This window comes from Aotus nancymaae, unplaced genomic scaffold (assembly GCF_030222135.1).
Source record: "Aotus nancymaae isolate 86718 unplaced genomic scaffold, 86718_ANA_hifiasm-v0.15.2.pri h1tg000057l, whole genome shotgun sequence".
Taxonomy (NCBI): Eukaryota; Metazoa; Chordata; class Mammalia; order Primates; family Aotidae; genus Aotus; species Aotus nancymaae.
The window spans coordinates 41,022,791-41,043,869 of NW_026988471.1; the positions used below are offsets into that span (position 1 = coordinate 41,022,791).

At 37.4% G+C, this 21,079-nt stretch overlaps 1 protein-coding gene across 5 annotated transcripts in view; it reads left to right on the forward strand.

The window, feature by feature from the left end:
* Window positions 1–21,079, forward strand: part of EML4 (EMAP like 4) — a 157,382-nt gene that overhangs the window by 67,364 nt on the left and 68,939 nt on the right. For all 5 annotated transcript variants that reach the window (XM_064364024.1, XM_064364026.1, XM_064364027.1 and 2 more), the window contains exons 2-3: window positions 7,246–7,428; window positions 19,295–19,424. In XM_064364024.1, the coding sequence (XP_064220094.1) occupies window positions 7,246–7,428; window positions 19,295–19,424 (313 nt within the window). The remainder of the gene's footprint in view (window positions 1–7,245; window positions 7,429–19,294; window positions 19,425–21,079) is intronic.

Here is a 21,079-nt window from a genome sequence, read left to right on the forward strand (position 1 = left end):
TTTTTTTTTTTTTTTTTTTGTAGAGATAGGGTCACCCTACGTTGCCCAGGCTGGTCTTGAACTCCTGGCTCACGCAATCCTCTTGCTTCAACCTCTCAAAGTGCTGAATTACAGGCCTGAGCCATGATGTTCAGTTATTTAATTAGAAATATAATAAAAGCCCCTAGGGCATCATTTCACCACAGTGCTTGCAGCATAGTAATTAATATTCTAAATGAAGACTGAGTCACCAAGAAGTGGTTACATTATGATTGTATGCCCCCAGTAAGAAAACAAGACAGTAAGTATTCTGTTTTAGAAAGATATGAAATCAGTAAAACCCAAAGATACTAGAATGTGTGAGCATGTCTCATTCTGATATGATACTAGATTGCCAACTTTTGGATATTTATGATAAAATAAAATACACTTATCTCTGCAAAGGTGACACATATTTCTCGACAGTTCAGAAAAGAAATTAACTATGATTCAGTGTAATAAAAGCATAATGAATAGCTATCATTGTATTCTTTAAACAGTAATTTTTTTTTTTCCCTTGAGATGGAGTCTCACACTGTCACCTGGGCTGGAATGCAATGGTGCAGTCTCTGCTCAACATAACCTCCGACTCCCAGGTTCAAGCGAATCTCCTGCCTCAGGCTCCTGAGTAGCTGGGATTACAGGTGCCCACTACCATACCTGGCTTATCTTTTGTATTTTCAGTAGAGATGGGGCTTCACTATGTTGGCCAAGCTGGTCTCGAACTCCTGACCTCGTGATCCGCCCACCTCAGCCTCCCAAAGTGCTGGGATTACAGGCATGAACCATTGTACCTGGCCTAAACTGTAACATTTTAAATTTTAAAATATAAAGTTTACTAGTCACATATAAATTTCCTTGTACTTCTTTTTTTTTTTTTTTTTTTTTTTTTTTTGAGATGGAGTTTCGCTCTTGTTGCCCAGGCTGGAGTGCAATGGCGCGATCTCGGCTCATCGCAACCTCCGCCTCCTGCCTCAGCCTCCTGAGTAGCTGGGATTACAGGCACGCGCCACCATGCCCAGCTAATTTTTTGTATTTTTAGTAGAGACGGGGTTTCACCATGTTGACCAGGATGGTCTCGATCTCTTGACCTCGTGATCCACCCGCCTCAGCCTCCCTAAGTGCTGGGATTACAGGCGTGAGCCACCGCGCCCGGCCTCCTTGTACTTCTAAAAAGATACTGACTTATGCCAGTAAATAGATTAGACTGATAGTAAGAGGTTTGTGGATCTCTGTTTTCTCTTCATTGTTTTCTTTTTTTCTTTAACGAATTCTGGAACGCTAGAGAATTCATTTGTATTTCATATTTTAACCTTCAAAGCTGGAAACTTTTGAGAAGGCACAAAAATTTTTAAAAAGTGGGAGGATTACTAATTTTAGCTTATACTCCTACTCTATAAAAAAGTGGGGGGCATATAAGGACCATGATCTAATCTACTTGGATTAAGAAAAGGGAATGTTAATAGCCCTCAGAAAATAGATATATTGATTTACTAAACTATTATATTCTTAGTTTATTGTGAATGAGAATGGTGGTATCTTAGAGATTGGGAGGAAAAAAAAGTAAGAGCAAAGTTTTCAAAATGGAAAGAACAAGAGCAGTGGATTATATAGAGTCATCAGAGGAAGGAACTCTGACTCCAGTTTGCCTCTGACTCCAGTTTGTTGTGTGGCCATGGGTAACTCACCTGATTTCTCAGAGTTTTCATTTATTTATAAAATGATGAGGGGGTTGTTGGACTTTAAGATAATGTCTCTTCTTGTTTTAGTAATTATGACAGAAATTTAAGTTATTTGTATTCTACTTTGGTATGTTCCTTATAACATTGAAACACTGTAACTGGAGGAAACTTGTTTTAAGAAGTTAAGTTTCAGAAGCAATACATTTTAGCTTAAAAGGCATAAATTAATACACATTTTTGTGAAATTCAAATAATATACTGGAATATGTATACTGAAAAGCAAAAATTTCTCTATTCCCACTTTTCTAATCTCACCTTCCTTGTCAGAAGTAACCCAGTTACCAGTTTGATGTGTATACTTCACAACTTTCTGTGTACATTATATATACATGTGTGTGTATGTTTTTTGTGTTAATTTTTAAAAGTATGTTTTGGTGTGTGTGTCTGTAAATAAATTAGTCAGTACATATTGTTTTGCATTTTGCTTATTCCACTTAAGTCATCTTATAGATTTTTCAAATTTTTAGCTTATACTCCTACTATGTAATTTTAAATTATTGAGTGATATTCTATAGTATGGACATATAGCTTATTTAACCTCATCCTTAGACTTTAGATCATTTCTAATTTTGTGGCAAAAATAAACAGTGCAGTAAAGAACATCACTGTAAGATAGTAACTTATTGAAACCACCCTATATGATCATGCTGTGAACTATTTAATCATCCCAAGCCTGAAGTAAGTGCCAGTTCACATGAGTAAATTACACATGAGGAAAGCAGTCACAGAGTTGGCAAATAGCAAACAGATGGCTGGGCACAGAGGCTAACACCTGTAATCCCAGCACTTTGGGAAGCTGAGGCAGGCAGATCCCTTAAGGTCACGAGTTTGAGACCAGCCTGACCAACCTGGCAAAACTCCGTATGTACAAAAAAAAAAAAAAAATTAGTCAGACATGGCATATGCCTCTGTTCTCCCAGCTACTCCCATCCTCAGCTAACCGAGGCTGAGGCAGGAGAATACCTTGAACCCAGGAGGTGGAGGTTGCAGTAAGATGGCACCACTGCACTCCAGCCTGGTCAACAGAGTGAGTCTTGGGAAAAAAAAAAAAAAAAAGCAAACATTTAGTTAGCATAATACCAGAGTTCATGCACTATTCTACTACAGCTCTCATTGGATTCTCAAAGAAATTCATGCCTCTAAAAGGATTAAAAGCCAAGATTTTAGACAGGAAAAAATTAAAGCTATGAGGAACTCTGGTGATAACTACTATGCTCTGTTACATTGCCATTGCTTGTTGCCTTGGCCATTGTGACCCTGTAATTGATCATTCAAGCCAGGGAACTTGGGAGTGAAAGGGACATTATGATAATATTTATACTGAGATAGGAGACATATTTGTTCTGGAGAAATTGAGATACTTGAACATCTTAACTCTAACATAGGCCATCATCACCTTTCACATGGATTACTGTAGTAGCCTCCTGTCTGTTCTTGGGTTTACTCTTATCCTGTTCCAGTCTGTTCTCACGCAGCAACCAAAATGATCGTTTTGAAACAAAAAAACTGATTAACTCGCTCAGTAGTTTAAACCCCCTCTGTGGCTTTGTGAAAGGATGTATTTGTTTGGTCCTCATGTGATTATTGTTAGAATGCAGCATGGAATAGAATAAAGGGCACTTAAGTTGAGAGTCAAAAGACCTATGTTTGAGTCTCAGATATCTAGATTAGTTTGGTGACCTTGAGCAAGCTATTTAGTTTCTTGAGCTATTTCCTCCAATATAAAATATATCTATCTAGTGTGGGAACAGGGGCTGAGGTAATAAATATGAAAAGCACAATATAAATGTAGAGCATTGTTAATGGTTAACTTTGTACTTGTTATGCCCTTTGAAAAATTGTTCTTATGTCCTCTCACAGTGTCTATCAGGTTGTGGTAGGATTTTTACAAGCTAAACCACCTTTCTTGTCACTATCCAGGTTTCACACAATTTAAACACCTTAGTCATTTTTTTTTAAATATAAAAGTTTGCTGAAGATAAAAGTTACCAAGTTGGTACTAAAACCCAGCACTCTAAGCTTGACATTATAGTCTGATGATCTAGTAGCTCAGCTGTCCTCCCAAAATAATTAAGCAGGTTATATGTTTATAAAACTCATATAAGTATTTTATCTTTGATTATAATATAAAGGTATAGCTCATCTTTCATGAATTGAGAACAATTTAGAAACATATCCGTATAGTTTACTGACTTAATCATGGTCGTTGGTTTACAAATAATGGCTTGCAAATAGTGAATTTATTAGGTAACATAATTAGCTGGGAGGAATATTGGAGTAGCTCTTAGAATTGATGGGCCAAGGCTTCAGAAACTAGAACTGGAAGTCAAGGTAGTTAGAACCACCTTTATTTTTGACAGTCCTAGGGTGACATCCTTGTAGCTGGAGAACCAAGGAGGATGGGCTATAACTCTATCTCTGGGAAATTTGAGAGGGCTTCATTTGGCCTAGACTATATCTTATGACTACTACTCCTGTGGTAGTATTAGATTGAGCCATATGAAATTCCTTCCTTCCTTTTTTTTTTTTTTTTTTTTTTTTTATTTGAGACAGGGTCTTCCTCTGTTGCCTAGGTTTGAGTTCAGTGGCATGATTAAAGCTCACTGCATCCTTGATTTCCTGGGCTTAAGTGATCCTCCCACTTCAGTTTCCCGAGTAGCTGAGACTGCAAACGTGTGCCACCATGCCCAGATAATTTTTTCTATTTTTGTAAAGATGGGTTCTCACTATCTTGCCCAGTCTGGTCTTGAACTCCTGGCTCAAGCAATCTGCCTACCTTGGCCTCCTTGAGTGCTAGGATTACAGTTGTGAGCTGCCATGTCCAGCTGAAATTTCTAATAGTAATATTTTTGCAACTGAAAAGGCCATTTTATATGGTTCAGTCTCATAGTATGGGGGGCAGAAGGGAAAGTGAGACATCATAGATTGACAGCCCTATTAGGACCAAGAAATATGGTGGAGTTTCACAGAAGACAGGAGCTGCTATTCTTCCTGTCAGAAGAAGGACAATAAGAAAGCATTCTGGGTAGAAAGAATAATGACCATAGTCTAACATACTTACAAAGAATATAGATCAGCTAGAATTCAGCTAGACCACCTTGGAAGTGAAAAAGACTTAAAATATAAAAATTTCTAAGGCAAGATACTGAATTGTTCTTATCATTTTTTAAGCATCTCGGAGTTGGACACATCTGCCTTTAAGTAACAAATGTGCTCAAAGCTTTCAGATTCTACCTTTATACATTGTACATATCCTAGGCACCCTCCTTATAACAGTCCTATTTAAAGATGAAGAAGGCTGAGCACAGTGGCTCACGCCTGTAATCCCAGCACTTTGGGAGGCCGAGGTAGGTGGATCACCTGAGGTCAGGAGTTCGAGATCAGCCTGGCCAATATGGTGAAACCCATCTCTACTAAAAATACAAAAATTAGCTGGGCGTGGTGGTATACGCCTGTAATCCCAACTACCCAGGAGGCTGAGGCAGGAGAATCACTTCAACTCAGGGGACAGAGGCTGCAGTGAGCCAAGATTGCGCCACTGCACTCCAGCCTGGGCAACAGAAGAGCAAGACTCCGTCTCGAAATAAAATAAAGATGAAGAAATTAATGCTCAAATAACTAAAATAACTTACCTAAGATTATGTAACTAGTTAATATGGAACCAGAATTTGAGGTCTAAATTAAAGATGAAACCCAGCTTTTCCTTCAGTACCAGTACTTCTCAAAGATAAGATGCTCAGTGAAATACTAGTAAAGGCAGAAGAGAGTACATATGTATGCATGGGAGGTCTGTTGGTGTATATGATTTAAATATGAAATATGAATATTGTCTACTGTCCCATAATATAATGATGATAGCTTTGGTGTTTTGTTTTGTTTTAGTTTCGCTGTTTTCGCCCAGGCTGGAGTGCAGTAGCACGATCTCAGCTCACTGCAACCTCCGCCTCCTGGGTTCAAGCAATTCTCCTGCCTCAGCCTCATGAGTAGCTGGGATTACAGGTGCCCACTACCATGCCCAGCTAATTTTTGTATTTTTAGTAGAGATGGGGTTTTGCAGTGTTGGCCAGGCTGGTCTCAGACTCCTGACCTCAAGTGATCTGCCCAGCCAGCTTTGGTTTTTAAATGCTGTGATGGTTTTTTAACTCAAACTTTGAATTAGTTAAGAAGTTCCATGGCATATTATCTCAGTATGAGAAAAAAAAATAGTACATTCTGCCTTATTGTCTGAATGACTGAAACAATCATCTAAATGATCCCAGTGTGGTCCAAACAACTCTTATGTTAGAATCTAAAACTTCCCTTCTTTGTAAGCCACGGGTGTTTTTAACAGTTATTTCCCTGAATTTTCCTGCTTATACTGAATGAACCAATAGCAATGGATGTTTCCATATGTTCAGATTCCGATTGATCCAACAAATCAGTAATGTAGTCTAAAGTTATTTAACTTTGGAAGTCCTTGTAACTGCTGTGTTATAGCTAAGCCTTACTTGAATAGTCTTTCTGTTGTTGCTGTTACATACATAAGGCAAATATTAAGTATGTACTTCATGAAAACCTTTTTTAAGAGAGGTTGTGGTGTTAGGAGAGAAAGAGCAGCAAAAATTCTTTCATTAATTACATAGCAATACTGACTTCTGTGAGGTGTGGGAGAGTATAATAGTAAACGTAGAAGTAAAGAGTGCTTTCTCATCATTGTTGGTTAGGGGGATGGACTCCCTATTTGATACATAAAGCAAAACAGAAGTGACTTATATTCCTTTTCTGTTTTCATAGGGAACTATGATAATAATGTTGTAATTAAGAAAGGTTGAATAGTTTGCTGTCTTGTAAGTTTCCAGATGTCTACAAAATGATATATTTAGGGAACATTTTTGTAAGGAAACAAATTAAGATGATGTTATAATAATAGAGGAAATTTGACTATGGGAAAAATTTTGATCATTTTAATTATTTGTCAAATTTATTACATTTTGTTATTTTAAATTAAGATAGCTATGAAAATCTTTATAGAAGTTAATATGTGTCAACATGATGGGATGTTGTGGGAGTTTTGTTTGTTTGTTTTTTTTTTTTTGAAATTTTCTCTCTCTTTTTTTTTTGAAATGGAGTCTTGCTCTGTCACCAGGCTGGAGTGCAGTGGCACAGTCTAGGCTCACTATTACCTCCGCCTCTGGGGTTCACATGATTCTTGTGCCTCAGCCTCCCAAATAGCTGGAATTACAGGTGTGCACCACCACACCTGGCTAGTTTTTGTATTTTTAGTAGAGATGGGGTTTCACCGTATTGGCCAGGCTGGTCTCCCAACTCCTGACCTCAAGATATCTGCCTGCCTTGGCCCCTCAAAGTGCTAGAATTACAGGCATTAGCCATTACACCTGGCCAGAATTTTTCTCATCTTTTGAAAGTCTTAGCTGGGGTAGTTTTTGTTACCAGAAATTATTTCTCAAGCAGTTTACTTAAAAATATTCCATATTTTATTTTATAGATGATAGTATTTCTGCTGCAAGTACTTCTGATGTTCAAGATCGTCTGTCAGCTCTTGAGTCACGAGTTCAGCAACAAGAAGATGAAATCACTGTGCTAAAGGCAGCATTAGCTGATGTTTTGAGGCGTCTTGCAATCTCGGAAGATCATGTGGCCTCAGTGAAAAAATCAGTCTCAAGTAAAGGTAATTGTGTTGTAAAGTAAGAAGAGTCTTGCTTTCTGCAGCATTTTCTTTGAAAGTTGAAGTTGGAAATATAAAACTAGTTTCTCTTGTGGATTACTTGTGATTATAGTTTGTTTTCCATTTCCTTTTTTTTTTTTTTTTTTGAGACGGAGTTTCGCTCTTGTTACCCAGGCTGGAGTGCAATGGCGCAATCTCGGCTCACCGCAACCTCCACCTCCTGGGTTCAGGCAATTCTCCTGCCTCAGCCTCCTGAGTAGCTGGGATTACAGGCATGCGCCACCATGCCCAGCTAATTTTTTGTATTTTTAGTAGAGACGGGGTTTCACCATGTTGACCAGGATGGTCTCGATCTCTTGACCTCGTGATCCACCCGCCTTGGCCTCCCAAAGTGCTGGGATTACAGGCGTGAGCCACCGTGCCCGGCCTCCTTTTTTTTTTAATTTCCAAAAAGTTCTGACAGTTTATTCTTTTTTTTTTTTGAGACGGAGTCTTGCTCTGTCGCCAGGCACCAGGCTGGAGTGCAGGGGCATGATCTCAGCTCATTGCAATCTCCACCTCCCAGGTTCAAGCAATTCTCCTGCCTCAGCCTCCCGAGTAGCGGAGACTACAGGCACGTGCCACCACGCCCAGCTAATTTTTGTATTTTTTAGTAGAGACGGGGTTTCACCATGTTGGCCAGGGTGGTTTCGATCTCTTGACCTCGTGATCCACCTGCCTGGGCCTGACAGTTTATTATTTAAAATTAAGAATTTTTGTATAATCTACTGATTATACTTACAGGCTTTTTATGCTATGGTATTTGTGTGAAGTTAGTATCTTCCAACTAGATGATAAGTTTACCAAGGGCAGGAACTGAATCATCTTTTTGTTTCTCTCATTTCATATTGAACATAGTTGATAGGCATTCGTGTGTTTTTAAAATTAATTATGTTGTCAACACAGAAACATACTTAAAATTATTGTAGGTTAAATAGCTTTATTCTCAGCCCTCTGTGGTCATTAGCAGAATTCTGAAAAAATTAATTTAAGCTCTGAAGCTTACTAGCCCAGTACAATGAGACTTTTTAGCTTTCCAGTATTGGGAGTTTTCAAAGTTGAGCGAAACAGTCATCAAGACCCTCTTGCTCTGAGTTTGGAGCAGATACAGTGTGCCTTTTCTCTTTCTTCAACCACTGAGAAAGAATTTATAATTACCTCAGATTAATCAAGTATTTGAACATATCATTTGATGTCTCTTACTGATTTATTGGTAGAGTAGATGGGGATAGGCATGCTTATGCCCATTTTGGCAATGGGAAAAGTGAGGATATTTATTGGGTCGCCTTCCTACTGCAGTAAGTCAATGTAAATTATTAACCTAGGGAGGAATTTTATACAACTCCCAAATTCCAACTGAATAGGAAGTAGTACAGTCAGCCAACCAGCAAATGAGAAGCAGATTTAGAAGAAAGATTGTAAATTCAGTTTCTGAATGTTGTTTGGGGTGTATATGGTATGTAGAGATACATATTGGTAGCTGAATTACATGTGGATCTAGTGCTTGTATGTTAGTCTTGGCTAGCAACAAAAATTTGGGAATGTTCCACTTATGGATGATAGTTGAGGCCATAGAGGATGTAAAATGAGAAGGCAGTCTGGGATAGTTCCATTGGGAGCTCCAACATTTCAGCATAGCACAAAAAGTGGTTCACATTGCCAGCTGCTACAGAGATGTCAAATAAAACAAAGACTGAGAGATGACCATTGAATTTGGCATTTACGGCAATGTTAGAAACCTCTCCAAAAGCAATTTTAGTTGAGTAATAGAATTGCAAATCAAATACCAGTATTTTGAGAAACAACAATTAAGGAGAATTGTAGAATTGAGAGCAACAAATAGGGCCACTCTCAAAAACTTCACCCGAGTGGAGGAAGGTGGTAATAGCTAGGAGAGGATGCTATGTTGAAGGCCAGTTTTAATTAGTTTTTAAAATTTTTTAAAAATATGTGATGGACTTGAGCACAAAGATAGGTTGAGGACAAAAAGGCAGCAGAAAAGAAGACCGATATGGGGAAATGGGGTGGTAATTGATGAGGCAAGTATCCTGAGAATTTAAGAAGGGATCTTAGAGCAAGTGAGAAACTGTTAGTCTTCAACAGAAAGAAGAGTAATACTTCTAAAATATGATGGAAAGATGCAACTGAGTGGAGTTTGATATATATTCACAGTTGTCAGGGTTGGAAGTTTTAGTCCTTATCACTGTCTTGTGAGGACTACAACTTCTAGCCCTGACAACTGTGAATATATATTGAGACATTGATAACCTTTAGGAGCAAAGATAGGTCCTCAGTGGTAGAAAAAAGGGAATACATGTTTGGAATGGTTAAAGTGGAAAATGGAAGACTGTAAGACGTTTGAAAGATGCTGAGAGACCCTGAGGGTATGGAGACAGGAAACTTATTGTGGAGGAAAGGTGGGTATCATTCTGCCCGTTTTGTGATTCCCACTCTTTTCCCTCCCAGCCTCACATACTCTAGGTCTGTGTATTTACAGTGGAGAGTTAGATGAAAGGCAGGATTGATCTTTTTCATTAGTGATAGTAAGATAAATATGTCCATGACAAAGGATAAGGGACCTGAGGGTTTTGCAAAAGACTTGATAGAAACCACCTTGATTAGTGATGTTACATTATGCATTATTTATTTATTTATTTTGAGAATCAACTTTGAGGACTGCCAAGATCAAGCCAGAAAAAGTTTTTATTTGGTTATAAATTGATTTTTATAGGAGGATTTTGGAATTTTAGAGTACAACAAGGAGCTAGATCAGTTAATGTATATGGACTTTATAGGGAATATAAGCTTTGTGTAGAGGGAGAAGAACAAGTTTCTTATCTATAGGATAGAGACTTAGAACGTGAGGGTACATGTAAGTATTTTAAAACCTTTAATGGAAAAATGATACAATGTTTGATTGCTATTCACATTTTTAAAAGCTTATTTTAAATAGCTTATATTAGTAGGTTTTTTTTTTGTTGTTGACCTTTTAAGAGACTGTCACTGAGGTTCACTGTAATCTCAAACTCCTGGGCTCAAGTGGTCCTCCTTCCTCAGCCTCCAGAGTAGCTAGGACTACAGGTATACACCATTATGCCCTGCTAAAACCTTTTCTTTTTTTGTACAGGCAGAATCTTGCTATGTTGCCCAGGCTGGTCTCAAACTCCTAGGCTCAAGTGATCTGCTTTGGTCTCCAAAATCTTTTTAATATGCTGAAACAACAGTATATTGTAATTTTATTTAAATTGAGAAAAATTTTAAAGATTTTTTTCTCTCATATTTTATCTACTAAGGTATTTCAGTAAAGCAAATTCTGAAATATTTTAAAGAAATTTAAAGATTGCTTTTTTCCAGCACATACACAGTATTTTATATGACACATGAGTTATTTAGCACCTACTTCTCAATGTCATAAAATATAAATACTAGCTATAATTAACTAGCTATAATTCCTATTCCCCAGGAACCTATGTTTTTGTAGATTGTCCTTTCTGGTCCTTTTCTAATTATCCTTAGTCATAATTTCTGTGTCTCTAAAGTGAGTCTAGGATCAGTTTTGTTCATGGCTCTTTAGTGAAGGATTACCCACTTCTGGAGCCACAGAGCCATCTCTTTGGAACTTTTTCTTTTCACATAACACTAACTCTTAATTCTTTTTAATAACCTAATTAATTAGAGAGATACTTTTTTTCCCAATTGATTATAAAATTCTACTTCAAATTAACTTTGCTATTTTATAATATGCTAAGGTGGTTCATTCTTTGAGTTACTGTGTTACCTGGGACACAGGCAGTCTATGGATTGATGAGGGTATTGCTTTTTATAATAATTTGAGAAAATAATTACTTCATAGATGAGCATAATTCATGTGAATAGTTAATTACTGTATTTCCCTTTAATGGAAAAATATGCCTAATTATGTTTCCAATATTGATATTAAGATATTGAGAGAAATACGTATGTAAAGTTTCATGTTATTGGCAACTCTGAACAGCTTTATCTTGGAGTTTATATATAGTATATTGTGGAAAGCAATTGGAATTTAAATGACTTCACTATTGACATTTGTGTACAGCCTAAAATAGATCATCTCAGTTTTGATATTAAACAGGAATAATAAATTAATGGTAAGAAAATTTGGAACAAACATTTTAAGCAAATTATTTTCAAATAAATCAAGTTTTTTATAACATTAAAAATTGACTTATCTTGTAGGGATTTGTATTTTTTCTTCAATTAAAAAGTTATTTTTTATATTGTAGACAGCTTTATGTGTGATTTTTTTTTTTAGCCCCTTGTGAAATTAGTATTTACAGTATTCAGTATCACATAAATTATTGGCAGGAAAATGATCATTATCATCTTAAGGTGTTTACATTTTCTAGAGGATTTTTCTTTAGAGGTCAAATTTTTATGGATAAATAGGGTAGATCGCTTTTATGAAACTGTGGGTCAAAGGACAGGTCAGCTTCACTGTGGCTGAAGACAGCTATCATGATTTTGCTAGATGGTGGTGATACAGGGGGTACATGAGTTGTCATCAGATATGACCAAAACTAAATGTTAAGGATGTATGTGCTAAGGGCTTAATGAAATTCTGCTCTGTTGCTTTATAGTAGTATTGCCACTCAGTAAATGCCAAAATCAGAAACACACCTAACCTTTCGATATATTTAGTTGTCTTAGTTTATCTTCTCCAGTGTGCCAGCGGTATTTAAAGCTAAGCCCCATTTTTTCTTCAGTAAATTGTGCAGGACACTTGACTGAGAAAATTTTCCCATTAGTTTTTAAGGTGGCCAGTCACTTAAATTTTTTATATACCTTCTCCTCTGTCAGAGAATTCTTTCCTTTTGACGGCATATGTTCATAATATATGCACCAGTTGCAGCTGAATCCTTGCCAAAAGAAAAAAAAAATTACCTGTACTTCAGAGCAAAAGGGAAGGCCCAGAGAACACTGGCAGTTTTAGCTGCCAGGAAGATGAATTATGTCACAGCTGGTGCCTGGGAAACTCATTAGGACCTCTTGGGGTGACTAAATGAATGTAAGTTGAGAACACAGCCCAGTGGCATTGTGTGAAGACAAGCTGTTGGTACATAATGATATAGAAGTTAAAAAATTAAATTTATCTGAAGGTGACAGTCATTTAAATCAGGAAACTACTGGTTAAGCCAAAGTCTGAAGCATTGTAATTGCCACTTGAAAAATGAAACAACCCAAAGGCAAAATTGAAATGTAGGAGTCAGTTCTCCAAAAGAAACATTGCTAATTATGTAAAATCTGGGATACTCTAAAGGCGCAGATGTATATCATTTAACTCCTGCCCCAAACAACATTTGGGAGGAGAAGGGATTATCATAGGTTTGCTGTAAATGTTGTTGATAAGCACATTACATTCATCAGCTTAGGAAGATATGAATTTCCATGGTGGGACCTTTACACTAAAATGACTGGTAATTATGGAAGGGGATAAAGGAGTGTCTCATTATTTTGTGTATACAAGTATAGTCATGCATCGCTTAACAACAGGGATATGTTCTGAGAAATGCATCATTGGGCAGTTTTGTCCTTGTTTGATAATTATAGAGTATACTTACATAAACCTAGATGGTATAGCCTAGTATGCATCTAAGCTGTATGGCATAGCCCAGCAGTCCCCAACTTTTTTGGCACTAGCGACTGGTTTCATGGAAGACAGTTTTTCTGCGGACTGGGGTGGGTTGGGGGAGGTATTGGGATAATTCAAGCATATTACATTTGTTGTTCTAGTCTTATTACATAGTAATATATAATGAAACAATTATACAACTCACCATAATATAGAATCGGTGGGAACCCTGAGTTTGTTTTCCTGCAACTAGATGGTCCCATCTTGGGGTGATGGGAGACAGCAGTCGATCATCAGGCATTCGGTTCTCATAAGGAGCATGAAACCTAGATCCCTCACATGCACACTTCACAGTAGGGTTTGTGCTCCTATGAGAATCTAATACCGCTGCTGATCTGACAGGAGGTCAAGCTCAAGCGGTAATGCAAGGGATGGGGAGCAGCTGTAAGTACAGATGAAGCTTCACTCACTTGCTGGTTTCTCACCTCCTGCTGTGCAGCCTGGTTTCTAACAGGCCATGAAGGTACCAGTCTGTGGTCCCAGGGTTAGGGACCCCTGGTATAGTCTGTTGCTCCTAGGTTACACAGGCAGTTGTAACACAATGACAAGTATCTGTGTATCTAACAAATCTAAACATAGAAAAGATACAGTAAAAAGATGGTATTAGAATCTTCTGGGACCACTGTTGTATATGCAGTCCATCATGGACCAAGATGTCATTATTCAGTGCGTGACTGTATATTGGCAGGTATTGCCTTAGACCAGGTAGGAATTGCCATTTACAGAGTGCTGTTTCTGTATGACAGTCAAATGCTTCTTTGTCATTTCCAATGAAAATACGCTTTTAAGTAGTGGCCACAAGTTGAAAGGCCTAAGGGTACATCTTCCTGTTAAATAAGAGGAAGGCAGAGTATACAGATAAAATTCCAGATGGAGAAGACAGAATTTGGTGGAGTACATGTAGTCCTCAATCTTCTCAAAGAATGAAGCAAGAGTAATCAGCCGATTGAGAAAAGTGACAAAGAGTTTGAAAATGAAGAGTAGAAGTATACAGTTGGAGCTATGAGGCATGTGATAGAGAATTAGAGATAAACAAAAGATTTAGAATATCAACTAAACTATCTCTACCCTTCTTCTGATCAAAATTTTAGCCATATTAAGGGCCTCAGAAATATTTCTTGAAAATTATCTATTTTTTGCCTCTTTTTGGAATTGTTTTGAATTTTTTTTGTACATATCTTTTGGCATATATATTTGTTGCTCCCAATAGATCATAAACTATTTGAAAGCAGGGACAGTCACTATCATAGTCATCCCAAGGCTAGCTGAGAAACAATTTCAGTTTACAAAACAATTAATTGTTTGTAAATTGAACACCAGAAGAAGTTAGTTATAGAAACAAGAAGTTGTGATAAAAGAAAATTACAGTTTTAGAGAGACTGGTTGGGATAGATGCAAGAATAAGAAGTTAATACGTACCGGAGTAGCCAGAAAGATTTCAGATTTTGAGCTTTGGAATATGCAGCAGTTCCTAGTGATAACTTTACTCTGTTTGTCTACAGTACACCGAAATTTATTCATAATTAGGAACTGTCAGGCTAAGATGTCAGTAAGGTCATCTACTTGAGTCTCTCTCATCAAGGGGTCTAAACTATAGTGATTAGCATTCTCGTGTCATGATAAAGTATAAAAGTTTTCATTGACCTTAACCTGGCATTATGATGGTTTCCACTGTGATTCTTAAAACTTTCTTCACTTTTTCATTCACGCTACCTAGCTCTTGTTTCAGGTCCCCACCATCTTATTCTCAGACCACTAGCCTGAAATCTGTTCTTCACATAGCTACTTAGAAGGTGTTCTCTAAAATGTAAATTGAACTTTTTTTTTTCAGCATAAAACCCTTTAGTGATTCTTTATTTTCTATAGAAAAAATCTGCATCATCTTAATGCTACTTGCCTCTTTTTTTTTTTTTTTTTTTTTAAGGGAGTCTTGCACTGTTCCCTGGGCTGGAGTGCAGTGGTGTGATCTTGGCTCACTGCAGCCTCTGCCTCCTGGGTTCACACAGTTCTCCTGCCTCAGCCTCCTGAGTAGCTGGGATTACAGGTGCACACCACCACACCTGGCTAATTTTTTGTATTTTTAGTAGAGACGTGTTTCACTATGTTGGCCAGATTGTCTCGAACTCCTGACCTTATGATCTCCCCACCTTGGCCTCCCAAAGTGCCGGGTTACAGGCGTGAGCCACCGTGCCAGACCTCTGAACTCTTCTATCTGAACTCTCCCCTCTTTTGTTCTACATCCTGGTGACATCAAGGAGCTTTTTGTCTCCCTACCACCACCCACTCAATGCCACAAATACCTACACTCACTTTGCTGTTAGAGTGTTTCTGTTCCTTTAAACATACTGCAATAGGATCCCGCTGTCTTATCACCTCTCTTTCAGCTAGCTATTTTTTTTCTTTTCTTTTCTTTTCTTTTTTTCTTTTTTTTTGTTGAGACGGAGTCTTGCTGTGTCACCCAGGCTGGAGTGCAGTGGCGCAAACTCGACTCACTGCAACCTCTGTCTCCCAGGATCAAGCAGTTCTCCTGCCTCAGCCTCCCAAGTAGCTGGGACTACAGGCGTGTACCACCATGCCCAGTTAATTTTTGTATTTTTAGTAGAGACAAGGATTTCACCATATGGGGCAGGCTGGTCTCGAACTCCTGACCTCACGATCTGCCCACCTCGGCCTCCCAAAGTGCTGGGATTGTAGGCATGAGCCACCATGCCTGACCTTTTTTCTTATTCTTTAAGGCCTTATTCTGTATTTCTTCAAGGAAGCCTTCCTTGAGTTCTATGTCCCTAATCCTTACAGAATTATGTGTCCTTTCTTTGTACTTCCATGATACTCCATTGATATCTCTCTGTTACTGTACTTACCACATGCTGCCATTGCCAATGTGATTCTCCTTGAAGATGTTGAATTACTTGATGTCCGTGACTGCCTTATACACCTTTATAAACATAAGACTAGGATTATAATTGATCCTGAGTAAATATTTGATTGGTACATGGATGATGAATACGTTTCAGTTTAGGCAAGCAGAGGTGACTAGCATATGCTGGAGAGAAGGATCATCCAGGTGTAAAAGTTCAGAAGAGTAAAAAGTACTTAATTTAGGAATTCAGAATAAACCGAAGCACAGGGTGTGAAATTTTTCAAGAAATGAACCTAGACTGGTAGGGCCCATAGTAGAACATTTTCTTAGAACTTGTTAAGGAATTTAGTTTTCATCCTGAAGGTAGTGAAGAGCCATTAAAGTATCTTAAGCTGAGAACTGACAGGCAGATTTGCAGTCATTGGTCCAAGATGCCTGTTTTTGACATTTTAACGTCTTTGAAATTACGATGCATGTTACAATTGATGGCATCTTATAGTTCTAATAAGAAATACTTCTTTCTAATGATACTTAAAATAGTAGGGCATATTACAGTTAGTGGCATTAAAGTCAAAGATACATAGCATGTGTTAGGTCATTCTGGCACAGTGAGAGATGCCATAGTGTAAGGTAAAACTGCAAGAAGAGAGACTTGAGATAAACTCAGCATAATCCACAAGAGGAATTTGGTAGTGAAGATGCAGCCAATTAGTCATTTTGATATTAAGTACTTTATGTACTAGGCACCGTGCTCAAGAGTTATTTCAACTCTAATTCAAGAGTTATTAAGGTCGTATGTCAGGGGGAAAAAAAGGACAAAAAACAAAAATGCCTTGACTCTTATCTCACACCATAAACAAAAATTAAGTCAAAATGGATCATAGACCTCAATGGAAGGGCTAAAACTTATATAAGAAAATATAGGAGAAAATCTTAGTGACCTTGAGTTTGACAGAGATTTTGTAAGTAGCATACAAACAAGCATAAACTATAAGAGAAAAAATCAATTAATTGAATTTCATCAAAATGTAAAAATCTTATTGTTTCAAAGACTTTTGAAAATAAAAGGGCAAGCTACAGAATAAGAGAAAATATTTGCCAGACATGTATTTGTCGAAGGACTTTTATCTAGAATATTTGAAGAACTTGTATGCCTCCCTTATTAAGAAGAAAGCCCATTCGTAAAGCAGCCAAAATGTTTGAGCAGTTGAAGTTGATATGCCATTTGAGGCATTGGTAAAGTAATGGTAAAAATGCCTATAATTTGTGGCCGGGCACAGTGCCTCATGCCTATAATCCTGGCACTTTGGGAGCCTGTTGCAGGTGAATTGCTTGAACCCAGGAGTTAGAGACCAGCCTGGGCAATGTGACAAAATCCTGTCTCTACAAAAAAAAAAAAAAAAAAAAAAATTAGCCAGGCATGGTGGTGTGCACCTGTAGTCCCAACTATTCAGGAGCCTGAGGTAGACCTATGGATTGAGCCCTGGGAGGTCATGGCAGCAGTGAGCCATGATTATGCCATGTCACTGCAGCCTGGAAAACAGTGAGACCCTGTCTCCAAAAAAAAAAAGGGAAAGACTAGAAAAGAAGAAAATAATAAATCCAAAACTTAGCAGAGGGAAGAAAATAAAGATTAGAGCAGAGTAAATGAAGTAGAGAATAGAAAAACAGAATCAATGAAACCAAAACTTATAACACTTAATACCCTCTTGAGTTTTTTTTTTAACCTGAAAATAACAAGTGTTGGAAAGAATATGGTGACATTGGAACCCTCATACATTGCTGGTGAAATTGTAAAATGGTGCTGCCACTGTGTTTGGCAGTTTCTCAACAAGTCGAACATACAACAACTGTGACTCAGTAGTTCTACTCCTACATATATACTTAAAATAATTGAAAACAGGTGTTCAAAGGAAAATTTTTACACAAATGTTTATGGTAGCAGTATTCCCATTAGCCAAAACATGGAAACAATCCAGATGGGTCATCACCAGATGAATGAAAAAACAAAATATAGTATATCTATACAATGTAATATTTTTCAGTCATAAAAAAGAATGAAATCAACATGGTGAACCTTGAAAACATTGTACTATGTGAAAGAAGCCAAGCAAGGTCTGGCTTCTTGGGAGGGGTGGAGTGTGGAGAGCAACTGCTTAAGGATATATGGTTTCTATTTGGGGCGATTAAAATGTTCTGGAACTTGGTAGTAGTGATAGTTGCACAACATTTTGAATATACTAGTTGTCACTGGAATATACTAATTGTCATTTTTAAATGGTTAAAATGTTAGAACTATTTTACCACAATTTTTAAAAAGCTACTGATATAACAATAAGTAACTTGTTTGACATACTAGAACTAAGTCTGATGACCAGTGATATTTGCCCCCAAATTATGTTTGGGGGTTAATGTAACTTATATGTAAACTTATATGTAACTTATTTGTAAAAAAAAATTTCTTAAGAATTTCAAAAAATAAATGCAGTAGGTCTCCTCCTTCCTGTCTTCTAATTCATTCAATATAATGTAGGACCTACGAATCTATATTAAGTACCTTAGGTGATCATGTTACAAACGACCTCTACCTTTGTCAAGAATAAGATTTCTTGACAAAAATGCAATGTTATACTACCATGCATGGAACTTCCTAAGGTACTAGATATTACTTGTGTGCATTTGAGAAAACTGAGTCCAAAATTTTAAAAATGTTCTTGATTCCCAAATCTTTACTTGACTCTTAGTATAGATAGGACTGTTTTATCTTGTGATGCTGAGTCTTCTGACCACACCAATATACCCATCACATACTTATTCCACTCCTTGTACCGGTAAGTTAAAGCAGAAGTTAACTTTATATACTTATGCTTTATTTATATGGAGTAACAGTCTAGAATTTAATATTTATGATTTCTAGGATTTAAAATTTATGGTTTTAACAAGCAAGATATTTTTGAAGTTTGATGGCATGAGATTTATGGTTTACTTGAGGCACAGATTTGAATCATGTGTTTTAAGGCTGCTCTGTGTGGTGAAGCAAACCATTTAGCTAAGAGAACTAGCCCAACTGTGTTTTAGTAAATAAGTATGGCTTTCCTATAGGTCTGTTTTGATGGGATTAAGTCTTGAGACAGTGTCATGTGCTGCATACCAGGAGGAATTCTGCTCAAGAGTTATAAACAATAATATACTTATTTTTTTTCTACCACCCCCTCCTTCCAAATGGACTTAATTTTAAAACTCAGATCTTTTAAGAGTATATTCAAATTTGATATAAATTTTTTTTTCTTAATTATCTTTAGGCCAACCAAGCCCTCGAGCAGCTATTCCCATGTCCTGTATAACCAATGGAAGTGGTGCAAACAGAAAACCAAGTCAAACCAGCGCTGTCTCAATTGCAGGAAAAGAAACTCTTTCATCTGCTGCTAAAAGGTATCCGTTTGTAAAGGAGGAAAAGACTAACACTGCAAAATTGTCTGATTATGGTAGAGGTCTACTTTTAGAATGAATATGAAATAGAGCTGTTTGAATTCAAGTGAGCATGTCCTTTGAATTCTTAAACTGTGAATGTAGAGACATCTAGCCTATGCTCACTCAGTTTGTACTCATCATACCTGTCAAGTTGTGTGAGGAAGCTTTCCGTTCTCACTAAAGAAAGAAAGCAGTTTCATTTCCTGGTTTTGTTTTGTTTCTTTTTAACAAGTATTTATTGATAAACATTACTATATTTAAAGAAATTATATAAGTGAATTTTCCATAGCAAGTGTTACATTTGATACAGCATTTTTATTTTTATTTTTTTTATTTTTTGAGACAAAGTCTCGCTCTGTCACCCAGGCCAGAGTGCAGTGGTGTGATCTCAGCTCACTGCAACCTCCACCTCCCGGGTTCAAGTGATTGTCCTGCCTCAACCTCCCAAGCAGCCAGGACTATAGGCAGGTGCCTGCACGCTCAGCTAATTTTTGCATTTTTAGTAAAGATAGGGTTTCACCATATTGGCCAGGCTGGTCTCAAACTCCTGACCTCATGATCCATCCACCTTGGCCTCCCAAAGTGCTGAGATTACAGGCTTGAGCCACTGCACCCGGTCTGATATAGCATTATTAAAGGGAAAATGGAATCTTTGATATATCTTTGCTAGTGGGAGGTAAAATGCTATTATAACTTTTATTCTTTAACCATAACTATAAAATTAAGGCTTAATTCAAAAATATAGTACTATCTGGGGTGTGTGTGTGTTTTAGGGAATGGTGGGCAGGAGGGCTGTGGAATTACAGCAGTATAAGTTTCAGTGGATTACAGATTTGCATTCTTAATGTTCTTTTCATCAGTTAATTAATTTACTCCAATAAAAGTGCTGACAGAATTTTCCCCGTTTTGTAATTTCTAGCAAATTATTCAATGTAGAGTTTGGAGAGTCCATAGGAGATCAGCTACAAAATCTTACAACTGTTTTCTTCAAAGAATGAGTGAGGAAAAACCTTAAGTAATAAGATCATGTGTAACAATGTACTAATGGAAAATGCTACCTCAGTAAACTAATGCCAGTGACCGTATTCATCAGTGTGGATTCATAGATACTTAATCAAGTGGTTGACTACAGGAATGTTGAAAAAATACCAAGATCTTCAGCTCTTTTAAAAATTCCTTCTAGAGGCCAGGTGCAGTGGCTAACACCTGTAATCTCAGCCCTTTGGGAGGCTGAGGCGGGTGGATCACCTGAGGTCGGGAGTTCGAGACTAGAATGACCAACATGGAGAAACCCTGTCTCTACTAAAAATACAAAATTAGCCAGACGTGGTGGCACTTGCCTGTAATCCCAGCTATTTGGGAGGCTGAGGCAGGAGAATTGCTTGAACCTGGGAGGTGGAGGTTGCAGTGAGCTGAGATCGTGCCATTTGCACTCTAACCTGGGCAACAAGAGCGAAATTCCGTCTCAAGAAAAACAAAAACAAAGACAAAAATTCCTTCTAGAACTCAGTCTTTGACATCGTTATTACGGAATCTAGACTTTCCCCTACAAAGGATGCGAAAACATATTACGTGTACTCCACTTTCAGTAGAAAAAGATAAACTATAAGAAAATG